Consider the following 26636-nt stretch of genomic DNA (forward strand, 5'->3'; position numbering starts at 1 on the left):
AGGCGCATGCATGTGATGTCATCTGCGCATGCTCAGAGTCCCTCCAGATGCAGCCGAAACTTGGGACTTTCCAAAACCTGGACAAACTGCCAGGTTTTGGAAAGTCCACCTGGGCACCCGGACAGACCTCCAAAACGAGGACATGTAAGGGTTTCCCATAAGATGGTAGGAGAAGGTGCTACATGGACTTCTGGAACCGGGCCTGGAGGTACACTCTTACAAGAGCAGGGCCACGGAGTGATGGGTCCAGGGGGCCCAGTGTACTTGGATGCCTGGGGCCTACTGAAGAATTAATCCTACCCTGAGCACTAATAATTGAAAGCGGCATTAAAAATCAATTTAAAACCCATTAAAAAAATGAATTGGCCGGTAGGTGCCTACCACTTTGAGGTAGGCATGCTTAGGGGCGGATTCGGGAGTGGATGGGGTGGAGTTTGGGCTTGGATTGACTTAGGCACACTCATTTAGGCCAAGAAAACCTTGGCCTAAATGGCAGTGTGCCTAAGGATATAACTCCTACCAGTACCTAAGAATGCTCAGACACCACTAGGTGCTATTCTAGAATTAGGCCTTGAGCGCATACATTTTTTACTCAAAATTTAACTCTTATATTTAGGAGTATTACAAGTGGTTCATAATAGGGGCAGATCTAAGATGGGGGAAAAGAGGTAAGGAGTTTAGCACTGAGTTTCAGCATTAGGCCCATAAATCTAGACAAATGGCAGACCTAAATTTGTAAGATGAATTTTCAGCTGAAAATTTAACCTCCTAAGTTTGGATGAAAATAGGGCACAAATTTCTGAGCCTAAGGGCCCATGGTTTTTAATTAATGCTGTAGACCTCAGGACACAGGGGATAATTCTGTAATGGTGTACCTATATTTAGGTGCCTATTCTTCATAGAATACTAGTGTAACAGTTGGTATATGTAGCTATATGTTAGATTTGAGCACTTATTACATTACATTAGAGATTTCTATTCCGCCATTACCTTGCGGTAACCTTATGCCGGCCATAGAGCTGTTACAAATGCTTGTGCCTAAATGCTGGGGATGTGAACATATGGTAATGTGTCCACTTTCCTCTTACTATAAGCCATTGGTGCTGATACATATGTTAAATAATGTGAAGGGCATTTTTCACCCAACTATATCTCCAGGAGTAGGGGATTATTGTGGCTGGTCTCAGTGGCGTAGCGAGGCTGAGAGGCGCCCCTCTCCCACCCTCATCTCTGCCCCCCCAGCTCCTTCCCCAATCCCGCCTGCCCTGCGCCCCTCCTTCCCTTGTATCTCTAGTTGAAGTTGTTGCTTGTGGCGGTCAACAACATGCTCCTCGCGAGCCCATCAGCTTTCCCTATGACATCCCTTCCTATGTGCGGCACCCGGAAGTGACGTCACAGACGGGGTTGCAAAGAGCATGTTGTTGACCACCGTGAACAACTTCTTCAACTAGAGGGTATGGGGAAATGGAAGGGGGTGCACACGTGGAGGGGAAGAATTAGAAGAGGTGGGGGTAAGGAGGGTAGAGAAAGGGTGTCGGTGCCCCCACCAACTTGGCGCCCAGGCCAGATCGCCCCCCTCTCCCCCTCCTTACTAAGCCACTGGCTGGTCTAACATATTTGGAATAGAACAGTCTTCTTCCAAGTGGGAACACTAAAAACCATATCTGTGGGGAGTGCTACCAAAATGTATACAAAAACTTACCATCCCCCAACAAATCTAGTAAATAAAATCTGCAATCATCTCTGAGAGATCTTGGGCCCTCTTTTGTGACTTCATAACGGGCTTCCAAAGGGCTTCCAAACCCTTGCGTTTGCCCTTTTGGAAAGCTGCAGCCAGTGACCTCACCACCACTCACAGTGACATCACTAAGGGGGAAATTCTAGAAAAGGGGTTTAAATTTAAGCACCGGTAGGCGTTCTACCGGCGGCTAAGTTAAGTAACAAAGGCCGTTTAAAAGAGCAAAAAAACAACACCGTTAAAACATATACTGGCACTGGAATCAAGCCTACATCGGCACTTTAGGCCGCTGAATGCCACTATGGGCGTGGCTGACATCGGATGTCCTTAAAATACGTTTCGTGAATCAGCAAACAGTGAACAACTAAACTTAAATATACAGAGTGAGTGAACAGTTCGCGAGGAGGGGTGTCAGATATGACCAGTCCAAGCAATAATGCTTTCAAAGGTCTTGCAGTTCTTCATTCATCCCCTTCCATCCTCTTATGTATAATAATTTAGTGAATTTTGTGTATATATTCTTGATTATATTGGTTAATTCTGTTTTCCTTTCTTCCGAACAACTAAAGAGATCTTTATTAACTGTACTCTGGGCCATCCTTAAAATACGTTTCGTGAATCAGCAAACAGTGAACAACTAAACTTAAATATACAGAGTGAGTGAACAGTTCGCGAGGAGGGGTGTCAGATATGACCAGTCCAAGCAATAATGCTTTCAAAGGTCTTGCAGTTCTTCATTCATCCCCTTCCATCCTCTTATGTATAATAATTTAGTGAATTTTGTGTATATATTCTTGATTATATTGGTTAATTCTGTTTTCCTTTCTTCCGAAAAACTAAAGAGATCTTTATTAACTGTACTCTGGGCCATCCTTAAAATACGTTTCGTGAATCAGCAAACAGTGAACAACTAAACTTAAATATACAGAGTGAGTGAACAGTTCGCGAGGAGGGGTGTCAGAAATGACCAGTCCAAGCAATAATGCTTTCAAAGGTCTTGCAGTTCTTCATTCATCCCCTTCCATCCTCTTATGTATAATAATTTAGTGAATTTTGTGTATATATTCTTGATTATATTGGTTAATTCTGTTTTCCTTTCTTCCGAAAAACTAAAGAGATCTTTATTAACTGTACTCTGGGCCATCCTTAAAATACGTTTCGTGAATCAGCAAACAGTGAACAACTAAACTTAAATATACAGAGTGAGTGAACAGTTCGCGAACTGAAGAACTGCAAGACCTTTGAAAGCATTATTGCTTGGACTGGTCATATCTGACACCCCTCCTCGCGAACTGTTCACTCACTCTGTATATTTAAGTTTAGTTGTTCACTGTTTGCTGATTCACGAAACGTATTTTAAGGATGGCCCAGAGTACAGTTAATAAAGATCTCTTTAGTTTTTCGGAAGAAAGGAAAACAGAATTAACCAATATAATCAAGAATATATACACAAAATTCACTAAATTATTATACATAAGAGGATGGAAGGGGATGAATGAAGAACTGCAAGACCTTTGAAAGCATTATTGCTTGGACTGGTCATATCTGACACCCCTCCTCGCGAACTGTTCACTCACTCTGTATATTTAAGTTTAGTTGTTCACTGTTTGCTGATTCACGAAACGTATTTTAAGGATGGCCCAGAGTACAGTTAATAAAGATCTCTTTAGTTTTTCGGAAGAAAGGAAAACAGAATTAACCAATATAATCAAGAATATATACACAAAATTCACTAAATTATTATACATAAGAGGATGGAAGGGGATGAATGAAGAACTGCAAGACCTTTGAAAGCATTATTGCTTGGACTGGTCATATCTGACACCCCTCCTCGCGAACTGTTCACTCACTCTGTATATTTAAGTTTAGTTGTTCACTGTTTGCTGATTCACGAAACGTATTTTAAGGATGGCCCAGAGTACAGTTAATAAAGATCTCTTTAGTTTTTCGGAAGAAAGGAAAACAGAATTAACCAATATAATCAAGAATATATACACAAAATTCACTAAATTATTATACATAAGAGGATGGAAGGGGATGAATGAAGAACTGCAAGACCTTTGAAAGCATTATTGCTTGGACTGGTCATATCTGACACCCCTCCTCGCGAACTGTTCACTCACTCTGTATATTTAAGTTTAGTTGTTCACTGTTTGCTGATTCACGAAACGTATTTTAAGGATGGCCCAGAGTACAGTTAATAAAGATCTCTTTAGTTGTTCGGAAGAAAGGAAAACAGAATTAACCAATATAATCAAGAATATATACACAAAATTCACTAAATTATTATACATAAGAGGATGGAAGGGGATGAATGAAGAACTGCAAGACCTTTGAAAGCATTATTGCTTGGACTGGTCATATCTGACACCCCTCCTCGCGAACTGTTCACTCACTCTGTATATTTAAGTGACATCGGATGTGGCATTAGGCAGCCTAAAGTGTCTACATAGTCGCGATTCAAAACAAAGAGAGGTGCCAGAAATGTAGGCACGGAAAACCCAGGCCTACATTTCCGGCGCCTACCTTTCGTGAAGGCGTGGTTTTCTTTAAGGCGCCGTCGTGTGATTGACACACGATCAGCAGCCGCTGATATCGGTGCCCTATAGAGAATCCGGGCCTCAGCATGCACAGTCAACGTGCCATGGGCCAGGAAGCACGTAGGACCCTATGTTGGCTGCACTAAGCAGGTCAAATTGATCCAATCAGGTTACAACCAGGTAAAGTGCCTTGAAGCAAAGTGGCAGCAAATGCGTAACATGTGATTGGAAACTTGGTTAAAACTAGATTCTTAGCAAGTCATAATAGCTTTTGTTGGATCAGTATAATAACTATGCCAAAGGTGATGTGCCTTTTCTAGAAATAAAGCAAAATTCTGAGGACGGGGATCAGTGTGATTCTTTTGGAAACTTTCGTCTTGATTAGTGATTGCTGCATTTAATATTCCAGACGTGTAAAAAATGACTCCCAAGTGGAGGTGCAGTACCAGGAGATTTCCTTACCTGTCCTTTCCGGTCTCCCTTTTGAAGAGCTCATCAAACTGCAGCATCTTCTGCCGTGTAATCATGTGCACTTTCAACTGAGGCAGTATCTGATTCATCAGCTGCAGGTTATTATAAACCAAACCTTTTCCATCTCTCCGCATATAGTTGCTGGGACCCCAAAAGATAAACACAGTACCTTGGCTCACATTTAAGAGTTCGTTGCGATTTCTAAGAATCCTCTGGATGCTGGAGTGTGCTATGACTCGGAGGCTCGTTTTGTTGCCCACGTCTTTTCCATAGCCCCTCGTGGGCGCATCGTTCATTCGTATTACGCACTCGGTCTGGTCAATTGTATCGCCCAGTTTGCTTCCCAGCAGGTGACCAGAGCTTGTTACGAGAGCACATTCCTTGCAGTGCATTTTCAGAGGCTGCAGAAATGAAAGAAAGGGCTTGGTATTAGGTGCAGGCACTTTCTCATCTCGCTCAAAGCCAGTTACTAGTCAAAGATTCATCATCAAAACTAAAAATGGATCTGAAGATAGAGCCCATTAGCAGGTAATAATCCTTGAACAGAAATCATGAGAAGCTGCTTTCTGTACTTTCAGTGCAAAAGAAGTGATCAACTAAAATCATAAATAATATTTGCTGCAAGAAGAGAAGCATTTGCTATGCAAGCAGTGGAATGGGGGGGGGGGGACTTCCAAAACTTCTCCCTTTGTTCTGCATTTGTTCTCTCCTTTTCCTCTGACTCCCAAATCTAGCATTACTCCCCTGGTCTACCTTAACACATTTGCCGGTGCTGCAGCAACGCACCTTCGGTGCTACATCCAGGAAACAGGAAGTGACATCAGCAAGGACAGGATATAGAAGAGGGAAGCCTGAGGGGTTGAAGCTGGCAGCGAAGGTGTTTCATGCTGCACGGGCAAAGATGATGAGGTAGATTGGAGAGGGCAGGGGGAATTGTCAAGCTACAGGAGGGGAATGTCAGTTCTGGGTAGGGTTTACAGATATTCTCTTTAAAAAGAAAAGAGGGCACGTGTCCCTGCCCCATTCTGCCCCTGGCTCTGCCCTCACATGAATATTGTATCTCCTTCCCCGAGTTCTGGTCTGCGTCTAGAGGACCTCTGGGTGTCAATGCGAGGACATCACATGCACGCATGTGATGTCTCATGTTGACAACTGCACATGCACAGAGGCCCTCTAGACATGGGCCAGAGCTCAGGGAAGAGAAATGACCCCGAGCTGAAGGACTTCCAAAACCCGGACAGACTACCAACAAATATCTTCCTACTTGGGGCCATGACACCAACAACGCTTCATGACTTTCATTCCTACCAGAACACCAGGCCTTGGTCACACATGCAGGACACAGATAAACCCTATGCAAATACAGGACCATAAACTAAAAGTCATAATATACACAAACAAAACCCTAAGATGCCAGACTCTGCATTCAGTTCAACAACAGAGAAACAGAAATACATTTCTTCCTGAACAGTGCAAAATATAGAAAGCCGATGTAAATTCTGAAAACGGACATATTTCAATCACTAAATTGAAAATAAAATCACTTGTCCTACCTTTGTTGTCTGATAATTTTACTTTTCTACTATTTTTTCCCAGTCTTTGTTGTACTTCCTTATGTCTTGACTCTTAACTCTGTTTCCAAGGTCTTCTTATCCATTTGCTGTTTTCTCTCCTTCACTTTCTGCATTAACTTTTAATAATCAACTTTCTTCCTTTTAATTTTTTTTCTTCCTTAGATCTATCTAATTTTCCATGTCTTCCCTTCCCATCTATCCATGTGCACTATCTCCTACCTCTCTCTGTCCTTCCCCACCATCCATGTGTACCATCTCCTCCCTTTTTCTTCTCCTCTATTCCCATCTATCCATAAACAGCATTTCTTCCATCTCTTTTCCCTTCTCCATCCCTCCCACCCCTGTGCACCATGTTCTCCCACTCTCTCCTTCCCCTCCATCCCTATGTACCATATCCTCTTTCTTTTTCTCTCTCCTACGGTCTGACATCTGTCTTCCCCCTTTCCCCCTCATATGGTCTGGGATCTTTATCCTCTTTTTCCCACAGTTGGGCATCTCTCCCCTCCATTCTTTCTCTTCCCCCCCCTTTGTGGTCTGGCATCTCTCTTTCCCTCCCCCCACTTTAGTCTTGAATCCCTCTCTCCTCTTTCCTTTCCTTGGTCTGACATCTCTTTCTTCTCCCCTCCCCCCTCCCCATCCAGTGGTCTGACATCTCTATCCTTCCCTTTACCCCCCCTCCCATGGTCTGGCATCTTTATCTGACCCTTCCCTTCCCTTCACTCCCCTGGCATCTCTCCTTTCCTTTTCTCCCCATCCCCACAATCCAGCATCTCTCTCATCCTCCCCTTGCTATTCTTCCTCTACCCCGGGATCCAGTGCTTGTTCACCCAGCGCTGCTGTAAGTCTTCAGGTAGTTGGCAGCATGACTGAAGTAAACACGCTGCCTTCTGCAACCCAAAAGCTTCCTTTCGGCAACTGCTTTCCACCTATGTGGGGACAGGAAGTAATACCAGAGGAGGAGCTTCCGGGTCAATGAAGGCAGTGTGTTTACTTCAATCATGCTGCCGACAGCCCGAACACTTACAGAAGTACTGGGTGAAGAAGCACCAGATCCTGCGAGGGAGGGAGGGGAAAGGAGGACTCTAGATAGGTGCGTGAGCTGCCTTAGGGGGTACTAGATGTCCGGTTTCCCTGGACAAAAATTATAAAATTAAAAACCGCCCAGACTCCTGACACAGTCCTCAAAAAGAGGACATGTTCAGGGAAACCCAGACATCTGGTAACCCTATTTCTGGGGGAGGGAGAGAGCAGAGCAAAATGGCTTCCACCAAACTATTTTGGTGGGCCATTCAGGGTGGGCCTGAGCCATGAATGGGCGGGCACAGGCCCACCCATGACTACACTACTGTATATAAGATTTAACTAAATGCCTCTTCACAAACAAGTAGCAATAACTATTTTAGAGGGTAATTATATAACTGGGCACCTGCTAGGAACCTATTCTATAGAAGAAGACACCTACTTTTACTTTTCTTTTCGCTCACCGGATTGACCAGTGAGCAGCTATGTCACATAACATAGCTGTTCACTGCCAATATTCCGTGGATGGCCGGCTAAGGCTAGCAGCTAGATAGACCTGCCTAAAATTCTACAGCAGCAAACCTTAACCCAGATATTTCAAAGCCAGCGGTCAGATATGGCCCTGGCATTGAACACCCGGGATCGTCAAACCACAGAAAGCACAAGTCTCAATATTGGGCCCGGTATGTATATGTAAGTGCCATCTTTCTGTTGTACATATATACAATTTTATATCAGCCCTTTGTCAAATGGATAATATGCTTCATGCATGAAAAATATTATATACAGTATGTATATCCCATGTCGTTTCATGTCATTATCAAATACAAACCTCCCAAAATTTTCATCTTATCATTTGCCAATGATAGTGCTTATCTTTTTGAGAGAGGGTGCACTATTTGCAAAGAGGGTACCCACTGCACATGAGGGAAGTGGTCTGTTGAATTTCAAGTGCACTCCATCTCCTAAGGCTTCTTCAAAAATCAATTCCCTGAAGTAGGGGATTGGGATTTGTATACTGCCTTTTTGTAGTTTTACAACCACACTCAAAGTGGTTTACATACATGTACTTCAAGCATTTTTCCTGTCTGTCCCCAGTGGGCTCACAATCTATCTAATGTACCTGGGGCAACGGGGGGATTAAGTGATTTGCCCAGGGGTCACAAGGAACAATATGGGTTTGAGTCCACAACCTTAGGGTGCTGAGGCTGTAGCTTTAATTACTGCACCACTCTAGAAATCAAAATGTAGTAGAAGTGAGCCAAGTACAGGACAGTCAAGCCATTATGACATCACTGATGAGGTTGGCTCTTAGGCTTTGGTGGAAGGAGGCATTATGATGTCACAATATCAGCTCTGCTTATCAGAGGCTGAAATTTTCACACTATTTATTCAATTTTCTAGACTGTTCTCTCAGGGGAGCTCAGAATGATTTACATGAATTTATTCAGGTACTTAAGTATTTTTCCCTGTCTGTCCCAGTGGGCTCACAATCTATCTAATGTACCTGGGGCAGTAGAGGATTAAAGTGACTTGCCCAGGGTCACAAGGAGCAGTACGGGGTTTGAACCCACAACCTCAGGGGGCTGAGGTTGTAGCTCTAACCATTTCACAACACTCTCCATATGCACCACACTCGAAAAACGGACCATGTTGGCAGTAGGTCCATGCTTTTGTTTACAGATAAGTGCCTAATATACTGGCACCTACCACATGGATGCCTAGCGAAGCCTAAGCCTACCTGGTTGCCACTAAGCGTGATTCCATAAGCGGCGCTAGCAGTTGATTGACTACTCTGCCAACCAGCACCTACAGGTTTGGCACGGTTAGGCACCATTTATAAAATCAGGCCCTATGGCCTGGATTCTCTACGGAGTGCCCTATAGAGAATCACACCTCCGTGAAAGATAGGCAATGGACGTGTAAACCAAGGTTTCCTGGGCCTACATTTCCGGTACCTAACTTTGTCGTGAATCGTGCCTCCATAGGCGCTTTAGGCCATCAAACACCACTTCTGGCATTAGCCATGCCCGTAGTGGCTTTAGGCCTAAGTAGGTGCGATTCTGGTGCGCATTATTTAAGCATTGGTTGGCGCTTTAACGGTGCTGGGTTTTTTTGCCATTTTAAACGGTGTTTGTTAATTAACTTAGGTGCCGTTTCTAGAACTTCCCCCTATAGGTATATATAACTTGACATGAATAGAGGATAACTAAGCAGATTGTAAAACTAAAAAGTGAATAATGCGCAAAGAGCTATCAGCTATGGTGAAGGACTTTTATATTCCTAGTACTAAGATAAAGCCCATTTCCGCTTTCACATGCAGAGGGACCTAATGATATGGGTAGAAATGTTCATGCTTTTGTGAGTAACGTTCCTTAATGCTGTATTAACATGCATTTTCCTTTCAGCAACTTATGTGCCATTGTGATGAATTACCCACCAGGAGGCTGTAAGGAGAACTAGTGGGTCCGGCATCCTGCTTGGGAAAACAAGATGAAGTGTTAATGAGGTTAAAAGAAAAATAGTCAGCACCAGTGTTAATTTGAGTAAGTCTTAATATCCATCTAGTGTAACATTTCAGCCTGAAACAGTCTTACACTCTTTACAGACCGGCGAGGTAAGTGCTCTGACGCTCACAGGAATTCTGTGCCGGCTCGCATTAAAAACTTTTAGTGCGGCTTGACAAAAGGGGCCCTTTGTTAGCTCCTTTGCCTACTGAGGGCCAGATTCTCAAAACTTACCGTGCCTTTAACGATGGTGCGCTACACCGGTTCCAGCCGGCTTAGCTTGCTAGTATTTTACCGTCCGATTATCAAAAGGGCTCACCGTGGTCTTTTTCGAGCTGCCTAGCAGCCTCCGACTCTGCCATGCAAATGTAGTACAACAAGGTCATGAATATATTTCAATAGTGGTAAAATGGTCTCATTAATATTTAAACGAGCACTCCGAGCTCTATCGTTGCCGGGCAATTCTCCAAATGTACATGAACGCAAGGAGCCTAAAGAATAAGATGGGTGAATTAGAAGCTATGGCACAAAAAGATAACCTTGACATCATCGGCATCACGGAAACATGGTGGAATGAGGAAAACATCTGGGACACTGTGCTACCGGGATACAAGCTATACCGCAGAGACAGAGTGGCTCAAAAAGGTGGGGGCATTGCCCTATATGTCAAAGAGGGAATTGAGTCTACCGGAGAGAACACGAAGAATAAGTTAGAGTCTCTATGGGTCAAAATTCCAGGAACAAATGGAACAGAAACGAAGATCGGCATCTACTACCGACCCACAGTCTGAAGAAATTGATGGAAAAATGACGGAGGAGATTAAATGCAACTGCAAGGGAGGCAATGCAGTTATCATGGGTGACTTCAATTATCCGTGGATAGACTAGCACCTAGGCACCTCCGGCAGCAGTAGGGAGACCAAGTTCCTGGATGCTGTAGGCGATTGCTTCTTGGAATAACTTGTCAAGGAGAATACGAGAGGAAACGCAATTCTGGACTTAATCCTAAATGGACTATGAGGACCGGCACAAGGTCTGTGTTTACCGAAGAGGATATACACAACATACCGGAAGCCGACAGGCTATATGTGGGAAACTGACAGAGTTGATGATCAGTCTAGAAAAGGTATGCAAGCAAATTGATAGGCTTAAAAATCATAAATTAAAGAAAGGAGTTACCTCTTTTTCACATGGAGAAAAAAAGGTATGGGATGAGATTGAATACACAATGTAGAAAGCAGAGGTGTAGTGAGGGGGGGCGGTCTACACCAGGTGCCATCTTGGTGGGAGCACCAGCACCCGTCCTCCTCTCTGACCCCCCACCCCCACTCCTTCCCAACCCTGCCTGCATCAATGTCAGCTGTCTCTGACGTCACTTCCAGGTCCCGCGCTTAGGAAGTGACATCAGAGGGAGAGCAGACATGACACGGGCAGCAAGTTCATGATGCTGCCTCACGCCGGGAAAATTAAAGAAGTACGGGGAATGGGGCGCGTGTGCAGCAGGGGGGGGGTGTTGGGAAGGAGCGGAGAAAAGGGCAGGTGAAGGGTGCCACCGCCACGGGTGCCACTCACCCTCGCTACGCCACTGATAGAAAGTCAATAATTATTTGCTGTAATTCATTAAAATCCTTTATCAACTCTGGAATGGTTTGGAAACAAATTCATCTCATTCTTGAGTCATCTATCCCCTTGTCATATGAGGCGATAATATGTGGTACGCTACTTCATGTTAAACCTACTTTAGATAAATATAAAAGTCGCCTTTTCATGATCTTGACAGGAATAGGGGTTCAACTGATTACTTGTAATTGGAAAAACCATGATAGGATTAATTTTACTTTTTGGTGGGTAACTGTTTGTACCACATATAAGTATGAAAGGATGATGGCGGAACGTTGGGGGACCAATAAGTCCTTTAACGATGTATGGAGTCCATTGACTAATTTTATTGCATTATAATTAGGGTTATGTTTCTTTCTTTCTTTTTCCATTAGAGTCTATGCACATCCAGGGAGGGTGGAGGGGTGGGGGGAGGGAAACGTATTTTGAGGAGCTAAATTATTTCATTATAATATTGAAATCATATCATATGTATTATTGTTTTAATAATTAAATTAAGAAGGGGAGAAAATGATTGTTTAATGTAATAATTGTATAGTTAATAGTGTGTTTTTATGCAGTTTGTATGATTTACCATTTGTATTGCACTATCAAAGTTTAAAAATCAATAAAGATTTACAAAAAAAAAACCCCCCAAAAACTCTGGAATGCACTTTCTAGGCAATTACGATTATGTGCTGAGCGGGGCTACTTTTAAGAAACTTTTAACCGTGCTGAGCTCTAGGCTTGTGGAGATGGCGCGGTATACAAACCTAAGGTTTAGTTTAGTTTAAAAACTCAGCTTTTTGTAACAGCATTTATGTAGGAGCAAAGATATTTATAGCAAACTGACAGCTTATAATGCGTGTTTAGTCGTATTTGTAATATATATTATGTATGTTTATATGTTGTAAACTGCTTAGGTCAGTGTATCTCAAACTGTGTGCCTCCTGAGATTTCAGGTGTGCCGCGGTATACTGGGGAGGAGGAGAGACACCGACACCAGCTGACTGCCTACAGGATGTGCCTCTTGTGGTGAGAGGCACGTCCTGAAAGCAATCAGTGGGCGCCAGCAGCTATCCTTCTCTCTGGCCCTCTTCCCTTCTGGCATCCCCCCACTGGCATCTCAGGGGCCGCCTGGAGTGCCTTCACCCACACGCGGCCATCGAAATGATGATGTCACGTACAAACGTGATGTCATCACGGCAATATCTGCCGTACTTCCAGGTGCCTCGAGCCACGGCCACTACCTTTAGTGTGCCGCGGCTCGAGAAAGTTTGCGGGACACTGGCTTAGGTATTAGGCAGTATATACATTTGAAAAATAAATAAATAATTATATGGAAATGCTATATCAAAATAAACCACTGCCGGCCTTATCCCTGGAAATTCAATGCAAGGACATATCTGAGCCCAGAAACAAGGGAAAGGGACTAGGACTTAATACCACCTTTTTGTAGTTTTATAACCACACTCAAAGCAGTTTATACATGGAGGGGCATAATAAAAAAAAAAGTCTAAGTCCCCTTTTGGCCTAAGGCCTTAAACGATGAAAGTAGAAGCAGAGAAAATGTCCATTATCAAAAAAAACATCCAAAAGAGGTTTTTTTTGATAATGGCCTGCCTCTACGTTCAGCTGTTTAAACGCCTAGACCACCACTACGTCTAAACTTATACCATATAATCAACCTAAAAAAAGCCTAAGCCCCAAACTTCCAAAACAAGGGCTTTTAGGCGAAGGAGGAGCCAGTCCTTCGCCTAAAAGCTGGATTTTGTAACCGGTGTCTGTCAAAAACAACACCGGTTACAGAATCCACGCCCAGGTTGGGTCCATGTGCCTAAGGCCCCGCCCACAGGAAGAGCCTAAGGCTCCTGGGCCTATTCTGGTTGGCCCAGGCACCTCAGGCCCCACCTGTGGGCGGGGTTTGAGCCGCCTGAGCCAATCCGGCCCCATTCCTGCGCTGGCTGGCCTGCCGGACAGGTAGGCTTGGCACCCGTCCGTCCGTCCAACATTTTTTGAAGGACGGGGAAGGGGGGTGGGGTTGGGGGGGGTCTCGGGTCAGCGATCGGGGTTTCGGGGGGGCGGTCATTGGGGGGCAGGAGGGCCTGGGATCCCTCCTGCCTGTATTTTAATGGGGGGTGGGGGTTAGAGTAGGTCACGGGCCAGGAGGGCTTGGGCTCCCTCCTGGCTGGATCATGTGGTGGGGGGAGGGGGGGAGATCGCTGGGCCAGGAGGGCTTGGGCTCCCTCCTGGCTGGATCGTGTGGTGGGGAGGAGGGGGGGACATCACCGGGCCAGGAGGACTTGGGCTCCCTCTTGGTCCCGATGTCGTCGGGGGGAGGGGGGTGTTGGGGATCACGGGGCAAGAGGGCTTGTGCTCCCTCTTGTCCTGAACGTAGTCGGGGTGCCGCTGGGGCAAGAGGGCTGGGGCTCCCTCTTGTCCCAAACGTAGTCAGGCTGCCGAGGGCCAGGAGGGTTTGGGCTCCCTCCTGCCCTGATCGTTGGGGGGGGGGGGAAGGGTGGATCACGGCAGGGGAGATGAGCCATCTCTCCTGCCGCGATCATTGCTGTAGGCGGGTAGGCAGGTTGCTGGGGCCGCTGAGCTTATCGTAGCAGCCACGATCAGCTCAGCGGCCCTTTTTCGGCACTTATACTTGTTTTGACTTGGTCTAAGTCAAAATGTATAAGTGCCGACTAGGCAACCTGTCAAATGTTTTGGTTATACGTGTTGTACGCCTAGGTGTAGGTCAGCCCACCTCCTGCCCACCGCCCGCCCTTTCCCCTCCTCTAAAAACGCCTCTGTGCGCTTAGAGGCAGGGGAAAGGCCTAAGTTGGTTTTAGATACATCTAAAACCAGCTTTGATTATGGGTACTTGGACGATCAGGATTTAGGCCACTTTTTAGACGGGGGTTTTTTTTTTTGATTATGAGCCCCATACTGTATATTAAAATTTGTCCAATAAAAAGATCATCTTATTTCCATTTTCTATTTATAAACATTTATTAGCAAAGCTACTTTATCCTTATCTTTTTACCTTTGTCATCTCTGGTTTCTGCTTTCCTCATCTTCTATTCACTTTTGTCCTTCCTTCCAGCATTTGTCCTCTCTCCCCCCTTCTGTATGGTGTCTGCCCTCTCTTTCCGTCTTCATGCATTTTTACTGCCTGTACTTGTGGGCTCACAACCACTCTAATGTTTCTGGAGCAGTGGAGGATTAAGTGACTTGCCCAGGGTCACAGGGAGCAGTGTGGGGTTCGAACCCACAACTTCAGGGTGCTGAGGCCGGAGCTCTAATCATTTGCCACAGTTATAGGTGCTGCAATCAGTTGACACAAGAACATAAGAATAGCCTTACTGGGTCAGCCCAATGGTCCATCAAGCCTGTTCTCACAGTGGCCAATCCAGGTCACTAGTACCTGGCCAAAATCCAAGGAGTAGAAACATTCCATGCTACTAATCCAGGGCAAGCAGTAAAAATAGCAAAATGAGAAGATCAAGGTCTAAGTTCAACAGAGATCCCAAATCATAGTAAACGACAACAGATAAAGACCTAAACGATCTATCCAGTCTGCCCAATAATCACACTCATTAGACGGTATATTCATGGTTAAATTGTCTTTTCTTTAATACAGTGAACGGACTGCTTGGGGGGAGGGGTGTCCATTAAACCCGATTGTACGGAAAATCCGAATATCCCTACCTCCCGTGAATAACTCCCTCCCTTGAAGCTTTTCCTCTGGGAAGTGGCTGCTCAGCCCCCGAACGTTGCACTGGTGTCACTCGAAGAGCGTTGCTGAAGAGGGTGATGTATTGCAAACTGGGAGTTGTAGTCACCGGGGTGCAGTCCATTAAATCCAAAGACCAGATAAATGAGGTCCGGCTAATTGAAGGTTCACTGTATTTCTGGGCAATAGACCATAGACGTTCGCCCTATACTGTCTTTAGGTTCCCACCACTGGAGTTGCCATTGAAGCCCACTCAAGCCTATTCTAACCTACCTGCCACTGGAGCTTCTATCAAAGGCCTCCCCTCCCTCCCCCCAGTTCATCTTAAACCAAATCATCATATATGGAACACAGACCGTATGGGGTTGCCCAGTACTGGCCTTAGTTTCTTTTATACCATTCGTTTTCAAAAATATCAGTGTAAAACCCAAGTGTGTCATCAGCAAGATGCTTATGGATGTCAGAATGCACTAAATTATTTGATTTCTATCGCTTTTCCTTCAAAATCTGTAATTGTAAGATAATGTGATCCATGCAGGGCTTAAATGACTGAGTTAATTCATTTGGTATTTTGAAAAAAAAGTATGTAACACTGTAAAAACCATTAACCCAGCAAGCAATATGCATTAGAGCTTCCTGCGTAGCTTTTACAATTACCTCAAATAAATTACACAAAAATGTCAATTGTTTTTGTTGTTCCCTTTCTGTATGTTAGAGGACTTTTAATGTCAGTGGCTTCTCTATGACATATATTCATCACATTATAATCCTCATTTTCTAGACACTTAGGGCTCCTTTTATTAAGCCGCGCTAGCGGGGTTAACGCGTGTGACTTTTCATCACGCGCTAACCCCCGCGCTGGCATAAAAACTACCGCCTGCCTAGGAAGTGACGTCAGAGGAAGACCGACGCTGGCATGACAGCAGCTTGGGGGTTGTTGCTCACGCCAGGAATATTAAAGGTTCGGGGGAATGGAAACAGCGCACGCATGGCAGGAGGGGGCGGGGAAGGAGCGTGTGGAGGTGGGGGAAGAGGGGCGCCACCGGTCCCGGGTGCCTCTCACTCTCGCTACGCCACTGTGCACATAACTACTGCGCTCCTGAACTCCGCGCTTTTGGCAACGGGCGGTCAGAGACAATATTAAGTGGCAAAGCCCGCTTTAGGGCCACTGAATATTGGCGGTTGGATAGCTCTCCATGATTTGAGTGACTCTGACTATCAGGCTCACAGTGTTTATGCTCAGATGTGGTCTGACTTGGGGCTCCTTTTACGAAGGTGCGCTAGCGTTTTTAGCGCACGCAGCGGATTAGCGCACGCTAGCTGAAAAACTACCGCATGTAAAAGGAGCCCTTAGTTCGGCCTCCAGTTATCTGACAGTTCCCCTTCCCCGAACCCAACTCTCATATGTACAGGAACCCATGTGGGTTTTAATTAGAAGGCAGTACAGGATCGTCATTGTCTCTGGCTGACCCTCAAACTCATAGACTCAAGACAGGTTTCTGCACGGTATCGATCTTTCAGCACAATGTAGTTCTCGGCCTCTGGCAGAAAAAGACTGCAGGTGAACCCACAAACAAGGAAACTATACCTTAGCCATTCAACCTGTTACTAATATACTCTCTGTCAAGTGCTGAGATTTTTCTCTAAAATTAGGCCTAGGGTAAAATAAACATCTCTCTCTCTTTTTCTAGGGATAAACCTTTTTGATCCACTGCATTTTAGAAGTTGAATAAGAAGCCGAAAACTACAATCAGCTGACTTCATAACATATCTCTGCTTGACCGATTTGATCTTGTCTAGCATAAATCCCCTCTAAGGGGAAAATAAGAACCGATCGAAAGGATTTGATTTAGCTTCTCAAAGCTTGTCTCCAGTGATAAAAAATAAAATCTGGTAATGAGTCCGTTACTATTCAATTGTGATTGTTCTTGTCAACATTAATTTTCTTTGCTTATCTATGCAGCTATTCATACTAAACAGCCATAGGGGTGCATCGAAATGCAATCCATATCATTAGCAATAAATAGGAATACTGATCTGAAATAATTCCATTTTCAGTCACATGTAAAATGAACATTTTCCCCTAAACTTTATAGTTTAAATCAAATTTAAAACATGGATCTTTAAAGGAACACATTACCAACTAAAATAATGTATTTATTTATTTAATTTTCTGAGGAGAGCTCAGAACAGTTTACATGAATTTATTCAGGTACTGTCCCGATGGGCTTACAATCTATCTAATGTACCTGGGACAATGGGGGGATTAAGTTACTTGCCCAGGGTCACAAGGAGCAATGTGGGTTTCAGCCTCAAGGTGCTGAGGCTGTAGCTTTAACCACTGTACCACTCTAGAAATCAAAATGTAGCAGAAGTGAGCCAAGTATAGGAAAATCAAGCCATTGTGACATCACTGATGAGGTTGGCTCTTGGGCATTGGTGGAATGAGGCATTATGATGTCACAATACCAGCTCTGCTTATCAGAGACTGAAGCTTTTCACACTATTTATTTATTCATTCAATTTTCTAAACTATTCTCCCAGGACAGCTCAGAATGGTTTATAAGAGTCTATTCAGGTACTCAAGCATTTTTCCCTGTCTGTCCTGGTAGGCTCACAATTTATCTAATGTACCTGGGGCAATGGGGCATTTGTGACTTTCCCAGGGTCACAAGGAGCAGCATGGGTTTAAACCCATAACCCCAGGGTGCTAAGGCTGTAGCTTTAACCACTGCGCCACACTATCTATTTAGTTAGTATCATAGGAGGATTTTCAATGTGACATCCGGTCTAGTATACTAAATCCCAAAGCTTCATTGCTCTGTACAGACAGGAAATTTTGAAACATAGTCAGACATAGTCATAAGTACATAAGCATTGTCATAGTGAGATAATAATAATAATAATTTTATTCTTGTATACCGCCATACCCAATAAGTTCTAGGCGGTTCACATCCGTTAATTAAGATCCGCGATGACACACGGATTTACAAAATTTTAACAAAGTTACAGGCAATGAAGAGGGGAGCGTGGGAACGCTTTAACTGAGATTTAGCAGAGGTAAAAGTAATACAGAAGGTAGGGTTGGAAGGTATGAGATAACGAGAGAGAGACCAAGTGGGGGGAGGGGGGAAGTGGGGGAGCAGAAGGAACGGGGTGAGTGTGGGAAAGGGGAGAGGCAGGGGGAAAGGGGGTTAAAAGACCTGTTCGCGGAAAAGGTGCGTTTTGAGAAGTTTTCTAAAACTAAGGTAAGTGGGGGCCTCGAGTATCATTTGGGCAAGCCAAGGGTTCAGCTTAGCCGCCTGGTAAGCAAAGGTTAATATATATATATATATATATATATATATATATATATATATATATATATATATATATATGTGTGTGTGTGTGTGTGTGTGTGTGTGTGTAAAATAAGATGCAAGATGAGTTGCCTCTCCATACATAGTTCTAACAGTAATCTTATGTGATGGTGAACTGTAAAGCTATGACTGTTTCTTTATTTAATTTGTTTTCAATTCTGTTGTCCCCAAAGAGCTCAGAACGGGTTACAGGTTAAACATACCTAATATCAGGGCAGGATTAATTCGTCGAGGGCCCCTAGGCACACAAGTCTACTGGGTTCCCCCTCTCCCCCACACTTCCATTAAGCATCTCTCTCTACCCTGTCCATCTACTGTCCACCCTCTCTCTCGCCCCTTCCATCAACTGCCCTCTCTGCCCTTTCCATCTAGTGTTTGCCCTTTCTCTCTCTTCCATATGGCATCTTCCCTCTTTCTATATCCCTTCAATAAACTGTCTGTCCTGTGCCCCTTCTCCTTTGTACATGATTAATTTCAACTTCACCCCCTCTCCATTTTTCTATCTCCACCTCTTCCCCTATGCTCTGGCATCTCTCTCTTCTCCTTTTTTTCTTTCCTTCCCATTCAACCCCTTTCCTTCTATCTCTCCCTCCTCCTCCATGCTCTGGCATCTCACTCCTTCCTTTCCCTCTGGTCTGGCATCTGTCTCCTTCCCTTCCTTCCTTTCCATTCCCTCCCCATGCCCTGGCATCTTTCTGCTCTCCCTCCCTCTCCATTATCTGGCATTTTCTCTCCTTCCTTTCTCTCCCTCCCTCCTTCCTTGGCCCTTCCATCCCCTTCCTCTCCATGGTCTGGTATCTCCTCTCCTTCCCCTCCCTCCCGTCGTCTTGGCATCTCTCTTCTCCTCTCCCTTCCCTTGTCTTCCTTCTCCCGCCTTTCCTCTCTCGTTATGTCATGAGGGGGAGGTTGGAGAAGGGAAGCCGGTGCACGCAGTGTTAGAACAAACTGAACCCAGGCAGATGGGGCTCTAACACTGCATGCACCAGCTTCCCTTCTCGTCCGAAACAAGAATGATATAACTTTCTGTTTCAGACGAGAAGGGAAGCCGGCGCGTGTGTTAGAGCCCCACGGCCTGGGTTCAGTTCGCTTGCGGGCAGTGGGCAGCGAGGAAGTGAAAGGGAGGGATGCTGACCTCACCAGGCTGTCGGGGGCCCCCTGCCCTATTTGCTCCCCTCCTAACGCCGGCCCTGGGATCCCCCTGATATTTTTGGGCCCAAGGCACGTGCCTACTGGGCCTACCCTTTAATCTGGCCCTGCCTAATATACAGTTAACAGGTTACAATTTGCACTGTATTTGCCACAGTTTTTATCCTAATTTGACACATACTAGGGGTCTAATACTAATATACATTTTACCGGTTACAATTTGCCATAGTTATCTTTACAGTGCAAGTTTTCCAGTACAAGTTTTATCCTAGACAGTTTACAGGTTAGATTTGCTATAGTTACAGAGCAGGACTTTTCAATACAGTTTTCCTAATGTGACACATACCAGGATCTGGTACCAATACACATTTCTATGTTATCCATCAGTCATGGGTAAGCCCGAGGTCATAATGCCGTTGTACAGATCCATGGTGAGACCCCATCTGGAATACTGTGTACAATTCTGGAGGACGCATTATCAAAAAGATGTGCGGAGAGTTGAGTCGGTTCAGCGAATGGCCACCAGGATGGTCTCAGGTCTCAAGGATCTCCCGTATGAGGAACAACTGGGTAAGTTGCAGCTGTACTCACTCGAGGAACGCAGAGAGAGGGGAGACATGATCGAGACGTTCAAATATGTCACAGGCCGTATCGAGGTAGAAGAGGATCTCTTTTTCCTTAAAGGACCCACGGCAACAAGAGGGCATCCGTTGAAAATCAGGGGTGGGAAATTTCATGGCGACACCAGAAAATATTTCTTCACCGAAAGGGTGGTTGATCGCTGGAATAATCTTCCACAACAGGTAATTGAGGCCAGCAGCGTGCCAGATTTTAAGAAAAGATGGGATTGGCATGTGGGATCTCTTCATGGAGGTAGTTAGGGGGTGGGCCATTAGTGTGGGCAGACTAGATGGGCCCTGGCCCTTTTCTGCCGTCATGTTCTATGGGTGGGGGGAGATAGGTGAAGAGGTGTGTTTTTATTGCTTTCCTAATGTTGAGGAGTCCTTCAAGGGATCTGATCTGCAGGGGCGGTTGATTCCAGTGGCTCGGTATGAACGTCGTTTAGTGGTTTGCAGTTGAAGGACACGACCAGGGGGCTTTTTGAGGCATATTTCATCCTGGGAGCGGATAGACGGTTCGGCACGTATGGAGGCAGTTTAGCCATCATGTAGCCCGGCGCCATGTTGTGCAAGGATTTGAATGCTAGCATCAGGCCCTCGAAGACACAACATTTGGCTAGGGGAAGCCAGTGAGACAACGATAGAGAATATTGAACTGTAACCCATTCTGAGCTCTTTGGGGGGGGGGGAGGATAGGATATAAAACTAAATAAATAAATATTATTCTTTAAATCCTCTGTTAATTTCTGAAAGGTAAGGGAAGCTTGAAAGTGGTAGTTTTAATAAAAAAAACACAAATTAATAAGTACAGTGGTACCTCGGAGTCCGAACGCCCCAGAACTCGAACGATTTGGAATCCGAACTTTTTTTCCCTTCATTTTTGCCCCGGAATCCAAACGCTGCTTTGAAATCCGAACTGCAAGCAGTGCTCAGCCCAAAGCTTCCCCTCTGACGCAGCTTCCTGCTTCCGCCTGGGAGGGAAGCTTTGGGCTGAACACCACTTGCAGCTGCCGTTGCCGATCTTGCTGCCTCTGCTGCTGGGGATCCCGATCTTGCTGTTTCTGCCAGGTGGTCCCGATCTTGCAGAATTTGTGGGACCAAGGAACGGATTCATCCAGTTTCTATTCTTTTCAATGGGAAAAATTGTCTTGGAACTCGAACGTTTTGGAACTCGAACAGGATTCTGGAACGGATTAAGTTTGGATTCCAAGGTACCGCTGTATTAAAATCTGAGTTGATGCCAATAATAATAGATAAAACAGAACTTCTTGAAAAATTATAAATTAATTTCTTTATACAAGGTAGATTATATTGATTAGCATATGTTTGTTTTATTGGGGGGGAGGGGCTTTGTATGGAGGAATTAGTTTGGCCACATTACAATTTCTTGTAAAATAAGTGCCCGGGATAGAATGATTACATGAAACCAAATACATAAAATGTTAATATGCTTGCAACTAACCACAGCATTGCCTGTGACTGAAAGATGGTAAAATACTTTTCCTGAGTAATGAGTTTCAGCTCTTGGAGGTTTGATTATTGAGTGCCACACTTTCCCTTAAGCCACTAGGTGAACAGAACGAACATCCCAGCAAATTGTTAGCACACAGAGAGCTGAGATTTACAAAGTAGCTCCAATCCTGCATCCTGTACCTGTGTCCCATGAGGAAGATTAGTATCAATCTTGGCCTTATTGAACAGGGAGATAGGATACAGTGATAACCTAAAGCCATCAGCTAGAGTAATGGCCAAGCCAGGAAAACCAATCAGAGGAAAGAATCCCCACAATAAAAAAAAACTGCAAAATCCAAGAAGGCTGTGAAGCAGTAGCTGCTATAAAGGCCATGGATTCATGCAAGCAATACAGAGTTTAAAGGGAGTGTGCTTTATTGTGTACCCTGACTGAAGAGACATCTGTTCAACATCAACAGTCAAACTGTTTTGCTTTTGTCAAGAGGATCAAAGGCAATTAAGCCGTGCCAGATTTTCATCAAAGTGCACTTCTTGTCACTGTAGGGCAAGGGTCTCAAAGTCCCTCCTTGAGGGCCGGAATCCAGTCAAGTTTTCAGGATTTCCTCAATGACTATGCACGAGATCTATTTGCATGCACTGCTTTCATTGTATGCTAATAGCTCTCATGCATATTCATTGGGGAAATCCTGAAAACCTGACTGGATTGCGGCCCTCGAGGAGAGACTTTGTAGGGACTGGGAAAAACAGCAACGTCAAGGAGAGGTAGAATTAAGGGCTTGGAAACTTTGGGCACAGTCCCGATCCAGCCAAGAGTGTGAGCTCCACCTCCCCCTGCAGACCACTAGGAAGATCAACTGTTTTTTACACCTAAGCAGCAACAGGACCAGCCACCACTACCGAGAGCCCTTTGCCCTGATCCAGCCAAACAAGTAAGCTCTTCCCCCAGCATTCCGTTGGAAAAATCAATATGCTTGCTTTTAAATATTATCAGAAGTAGGAGATCAACTGCTTTTACACCTAAGCAGCCTATAATAGGAGCCCTTGCCCCGATCCAACCAGGCATGTGAGCTCCTCCCCCTATATCCCGTTTAAGAGATCAATCTACCTGCTTTAAATATCAGCAGCAGTAGAAAAACAACTGTTTTTACATACAAGCAGCAGCGAGACCTACCGCAACCACCAAGAGCCCACAGACCCGATCCTGCCAGGAGTGTGAACTCCTCCCCCTGCAGTCCATTGGAGAGATCAATCTGCCTGCTTTTAAATATCAGCAGCAGTGGAGATCAACTGCTTTTACACCTAAGCAGCAACGAGACCAGCCACAACCACCGAGAGCACACAGACCCGATCCTACCAAGAGTGTGAACTCTTCCCCCCATGCAATCCGCTAAGAAGATCGACTGTCGGCTCCGGGCGGCTTTCCCGCAGAGGAGAGAATCCTGCATTCACCGTGGGCCTCATCTGGGGCAGCCTCCTTGGAGCGGCTGGGGCACGGGCAGTGTGTCTGGGAGGGAATGCATGGATGGGAGAACATCGCAGGGGAGGAGACATAGGCATCCTGGGACTGTCTGCCAAGTCTCTTCCCTGAAGAAGCCCTTTCTGGAAACGTCAATCGCTCCTCCTAAACTTACTTGCTCCACTTCATCACTGACGCTGAAACCGTGTATTGAAGACAAAGTTTTATTTTATTTTTCTTTCCAGCTTATGATTTATCTTTAATCTTATCTATTGTTTTGCCTTTTGTCTTTGTTTTGTTCTATTTCTATCATTTAAATTTCTCCAGAATTCTACTGTTCAACGGCTCCCCCTTCTGCTTCTATTCCTTTCTCTCCTCTCTTCTACCTTCCAAAGTATTTAGATCAATGCTGTCTTGTTAAAATGTTTATTTTATTTTTATTTTTCCTCTAACTCTACTTTTCACTTCTCTATTACCCTCCAGGTACTTTAGTTAGATTGTGAGCCTTCGGGACAGTAAGGGAATTTTTCAAGTACCTTTCTTATTTCTAATCTTAATGTATATTTTCTGTAAACCGCTTAGAACCTAACGGATGTAGCGGTATATAAGAAATAAATTACATTACATTACAGTCTGAGCTTTCTGAACACACGTGCATGAATACTCGCTGACATTTCTACTGGGTACCAGATTAGAACTGTTAAACATTAGCAACACTAAAAAGCAATTATGTGCACTGAGCCTGCTGTACGCAGACTGAACTTTCATTTCAGTTTTTAATACTTGCATGTCATTCTGGAACAAGAAGACATATGTAATCTCTCCACACTAACAACCTTGTTTTATCAGAATGTTGCGAGCAGATTATTTTTGACGAATTAAAAACATGTAAGAAGCTGTCAACTTGCTGGACCAACTAATTCTGGTAGTATATAATTTGTCTCTTCAAAATTTATAGCTGGGGAAAAAAAATCGTAGGATTTAAAATACAAATTAAGTCAATTAAGAGTGCCATTTACTAAAGTGTGCTAAGCAGTTAGCACATGAGTTAGCATGCACTATTAGTGCATGAACACAGTAGCTTATCACGTTGACATGACAACATGTGCTAATTCATGGATTAATTGCACGGTCCCGCTGTGAGGTGGGAAATGGGCAGATTATGGACAGGGAATGAGCATTACAGTTCACACGTGCTAATTAAACATGTCCTGTCACTGTTGCAGTTAGCACAGATGCACTTAGGGCAGGATTCACTAAAGTCCCGAAATCTATCCTATTTGTGTCCTATCCGTTTCTGAGTCAATGTAGCCGATTGATTCAGTAAAGCTTGTCCATGCAAATGATCCAATCGTAATGGAGTATTGTGTTCAATTTTGGAGACCGTATCTGGCGAAGGACGTAAGAAGACTTGAGGCGGTCCAGAGGAGGGCAACAAAAATGATAGGAGGCTTGCGCCAGAAGACGTATGAGGAGAGACTGGAAGCCCTGAATATGTATACCCTAGAGGAAAGGAGGGACAGGGGAGATATGATTCAGACGTTCAAATACTTGAAGGGTATTAACGCAGAACAAAATCTTTTCCAGAGAAAGGAAAATGGTAAAACCAAAGGACATAATTTGAGGTTGAGGGGTGGTAGATTCAGGGGCAATGTTAGGAAATTCTACTTTACGGAGAGGGTAGTGGATGCCTGGAATGCGCTCTCGAGAGAGGTGGTGTAGAGTAAAACTGTGACTGAGTTCAAAGAAGCGTGGGATGAACACAGAAGATTTAGAATCAGAAAATAATATTAAATATTGAACTAAGGCCAGTACTGGGCAGACTTGCACGGTCTGTGTCTGTATATGGCCGTTTGGTGGAGGATGGGCTGGGGAGGGCTTCAATGGCTGGGAGGGTGTAGATGGGCTGGAGTAAGTCTTAACAGAAATTTCGGCAGTTGGAACCCAAGCACAGTACCGGGTAAAGCTTTGGATTCTTGCCCAGAAATAGCTAAGAAGAAAAAATTTAAAATTTAAATTGAATCAGGTTGGGCAGACTGGACCATTTGGGTCTTTATCTGCCGTCATCTACTATGTTACTATGTATGTTACGACGCTATTAGCGCTGAAACATCGATTGACGTGTGTGCGCACAGTATCCTTGTTGGTTTTGAAGCTCATAACGCATGCACTAGCTCTTTAGAACTTCATTGTGTAGAAAAGGGGGGCGTGGTTTAATCGCGGACGTCATTAGTTTTATTTTATTTTGGATTTTTTTTGTTATATGCCATTGATATTTGAAATGTACAATGCACAAGAAGAGCACGGAGTTAATTCGCGATTTTCTCGCAATGCGCATAACATATCCAAGATTCACTCCCGCGCTCGCTATGCGCATTCCAAAAAAAGAAATAAAAATTATTCCTAATGCTTATGTACATGAAGGTTTACATATATTTTAGAGTTTTGATATATGTAGGATTTTTGGAGGGGTAGATATAAATAGCCGGCGAGGATGTAAACAACTGGTCCTCAGCAGTCGTAACTTTTTGGAACAGAAAGGCCAGTTGGTTTGGACGAATGGTTTCATGAATCGACGCGTTAAGAAATTTACATGCCTTTTTACTCATTTGCATGTGCAGATCGGACAGGGTGCGGATGAGGTCTGGAAAAAGGTTAGTGAATCGAGCCGGAGTCGAAAAGCGAGCGCAAACCGAGCGGTACACGATCAGTTTGCTTAGTGAATCTAGCCCTTACTTAGGGTTACCAGATTTTATGGCCGTAAAATCCGGATCCCTAGACCTGCCCAAGGCCTACCCAGTTCCACCTAGCCCCGCCTCGTTACGCCCCAGCCCTGCTCTCAGCTCCACCCTTAGCCCCGCCCCCGCTGCCTGTTCGACGGGCAGAAAGACATCCGCGCATGAGCGGATGGAACGCGATAACATCACGCGCATGCGACGTCACTGCATTGCATCCATGCATGCGCGGACGCCCCCTCCCAATGCAATTTCTTTTCAAAACCCGGACAAAGTGCCGGGTTTCAAAAAGCTGTCTGTACCCCGGGGAAATGCGGACATCTGGTAACCCTACCCTTACTGCTGTGTTTACACTTATTGTGTGATAACGAACTCAGCCTTGTGGAAACTGTATGGGAACATCCTGGAAATGCTTCCAACAGTTAGTGCACAGGCTTTGCACTTGAATTAATTTTGACATCTAAAATATAGTAAGCGCAAAGTTTTACTGCTCTTTAGTACAAAGCAGCCACATACCCAGACCACCAATTTAAAGGGGCTTGAACCCAAAAGGGGGGGGGAAGAGGCATAAACATGACCCCATTCCTGCCCTATTCTCTGTGCTTCCCTCCACCTAACCTCAAATTCCTTTGTCTGATGGGGATCCCCCAAGTCCCGTCATCTGAGGAGGTCCT

The 26636-nt window shown here is 44.7% G+C and overlaps 1 protein-coding gene across 5 annotated transcripts in view; it reads right to left on the reverse strand.

Annotated features, from left to right (window-relative positions):
• The window catches only part of ST6GALNAC5 (ST6 N-acetylgalactosaminide alpha-2,6-sialyltransferase 5), a 215778-nt gene that overhangs the window by 44328 nt on the left and 144814 nt on the right, over nucleotides 1-26636 (reverse strand). For all 5 annotated transcript variants that reach the window (XM_033916579.1, XM_033916582.1, XM_033916580.1 and 2 more), the window contains one exon: nucleotides 4741-5150. In XM_033916579.1, coding sequence (XP_033772470.1) covers nucleotides 4741-5150 — 410 coding nt within the window. The remainder of the gene's footprint in view (nucleotides 1-4740; nucleotides 5151-26636) is intronic.

The sequence above is a fragment of the Geotrypetes seraphini genome, chromosome 12 (genome assembly GCF_902459505.1).
Source record: "Geotrypetes seraphini chromosome 12, aGeoSer1.1, whole genome shotgun sequence".
Lineage (NCBI taxonomy): Eukaryota > Metazoa > Chordata > Amphibia > Gymnophiona > Dermophiidae > Geotrypetes > Geotrypetes seraphini.